The sequence below is a fragment of the Cryptomeria japonica genome, chromosome 2, assembly GCF_030272615.1.
Source record: "Cryptomeria japonica chromosome 2, Sugi_1.0, whole genome shotgun sequence".
Taxonomy (NCBI): domain Eukaryota; kingdom Viridiplantae; phylum Streptophyta; class Pinopsida; order Cupressales; family Cupressaceae; genus Cryptomeria; species Cryptomeria japonica.
In genome coordinates, this window is record NC_081406.1 from 636233087 (window position 1) to 636235256 (window position 2170).

Genomic DNA, 2170 nt, shown 5'->3' on the forward strand with positions numbered 1-2170 from the left:
TAAAAAAAACAATTATAGGAACTTGTAGATGTCAGGCATGACACGGATGTGCACAAGATCTCTGTTGTTATTGGGGATGGCATTGATTGCATCTTATATCTTGTTGAAATACCCTTCATGTTTCCTTTGAGAAATAATTAAAATGGAGTTATAATGCAACTCATCAATATCTTCAGCCACATACTTCTGTACATTCTTTTACTGGTTATCTACATGCGAATTTGTAAGGCCATAGGTCGGTTGAAAAAAGAACAACGCTTGCAATGCTGCAAGTAGAAAGATAGTCATTAGGCTAGCATTCAATTTTCTCCTTGTGCATTCTTTGACTGGTTATCTACACGCGAATTTGTAAGGCCATAGGTAGGTTGAAAAAAGAACAACGCTTGCAATGCTGCAAGTAGAAAGATAGTCATTACGCTAGCATTCAATTTTCTCCTTGTGCTCTCTACTATCATCCTGATGATGGATCACAGAGTGCAATTTAAAATGATGATGAAAATAACTCACACAATTGAATGCAAAAGCATACAAAGATAAGGAAACCTTGTTTGCACATGAATTATTAAAAATTCAAGGGTAGCTTGTTATTTTTCACAAGTTGTTTTGTATTTTTTATTTAAATTTAACTAGTTGAATTGTTCATATCCAATATTTTAAGTGCACTTTCCACTTAAAATTAAGTAGTTGAACTGTTCTCATGTAAATTAAAAATTAAGTTTGAAGAGTGAAGTGTTCTCATGCAATGATTTTAAGTGCATTTTCTACTTCAATTTAAGTAGTTGGAGTGTTCCCATTTAAGTTAAAAATTGAAAATAATTTTGCTTACTCTATGTTGAATAATTTTACTATCTACAAATGATTTTATTTAAGTATACATTTATTTTATTTGTTCTATATTTATTTTATTAAATTAAACAACATCCATTAAGAGTGACTCAATTTAACGTGGTGGAGATTTTATGGTTCCAATTTAAATACCACATTCATGTAAATTTCTATTCTCATATTTTAGATGCAAGAGGTTCTCGAGCTCACATTCGCCATGCATGCACATAAATTTATTTTAAATTGTTTAATGCTAATTTATATTCTCATATTCTGCATGCAAGAGTTTCTCACACTCTGCATACATGGGCTAAAATTTGTTTTAAATGGTTTCATCCTAATTTCTATTCTCATATTCTACATGCAAGACTTTCTCGCATTTTGCATGCATAGGCTAAAATTTGTTTTAAATGGTTTCATCCTAATTTCTATTCTCATATTTTGCATGCAAGAGTTTCTCGTATTCTGCATGCATATGGTAAAATGTGTTTTAAATAGTTTCATGCCAATTTCTATTCTCATATTCTTATTCTAAGTTCAAAATTATATGTTTTATAATAGGAAGAGTAATGAATCATTATAGCAATTTAAATAAGTGTACATATAAATCAACCAAAGATCCAAATATTTTTAATTTTTCATATGATATTGTGAAATACACCTAAAAGAATAATAAAATATAAAATTAATGAACCTATATTATTAGAAAACTAAAATTATAGAAAATTATTGATAAATAATATAAAATATTTGAGAATAAATCTATTGAACATATATTTATGTATAAGAAAAAATTGAGAATAAATCTATTGAATATTCTTATTAAGAAAACAATAAATCAATGTCATAGTTAAGTGAAGTGTGTTAAAAATAAAAAAATTTATAAATTCATATTGACTCGAAGTAGATCTCCTAGCTATGCTACCAGAAATAAGTTTGTATATGCATATAATATATATATATATATATATATATATATATATATATATATATAGATATATATATATATATATATATATATATATATATATAATTTCATATAAATAACTAATTTTTTATTTATTTGTAAACAATTAATATTACAAGTTACTAATAATATATTTAATTTTTTATAAAGCAATTTATATCATTAATATTTTTAATCTTATAAATTCCAAAAAGCAAACTAAACGATACACAAAGTGTAAACGCGATTAGAATAAATTAGCTCAAGTTAAAAGGGCTCCGGTAAGAAAACTATTATTAAGAGATCATGCATCCAATGTGTCCAATCACTAAAAACTATACTCAGCGAGCAGTGATTCGGAAAATTCAAATGGATTAATTCCATGTGTATTAAAAGGCA

At 26.4% G+C, this 2170-nt stretch overlaps 1 protein-coding gene across 1 annotated transcript in view; it reads right to left on the bottom strand.

The window, feature by feature from the left end:
* LOC131869049 (putative pectinesterase 11) overlaps positions 1 to 119 on the bottom strand; it is a 9145-nt gene extending 9026 nt beyond the window's left edge. The window contains exon 1 of the mRNA XM_059215716.1: positions 55 to 119. Within this exon, the coding sequence (XP_059071699.1) occupies positions 55 to 119 (65 nt within the window). The remainder of the gene's footprint in view (positions 1 to 54) is intronic.
* Between the last annotated feature and the right edge of the window lie 2051 nt (positions 120 to 2170).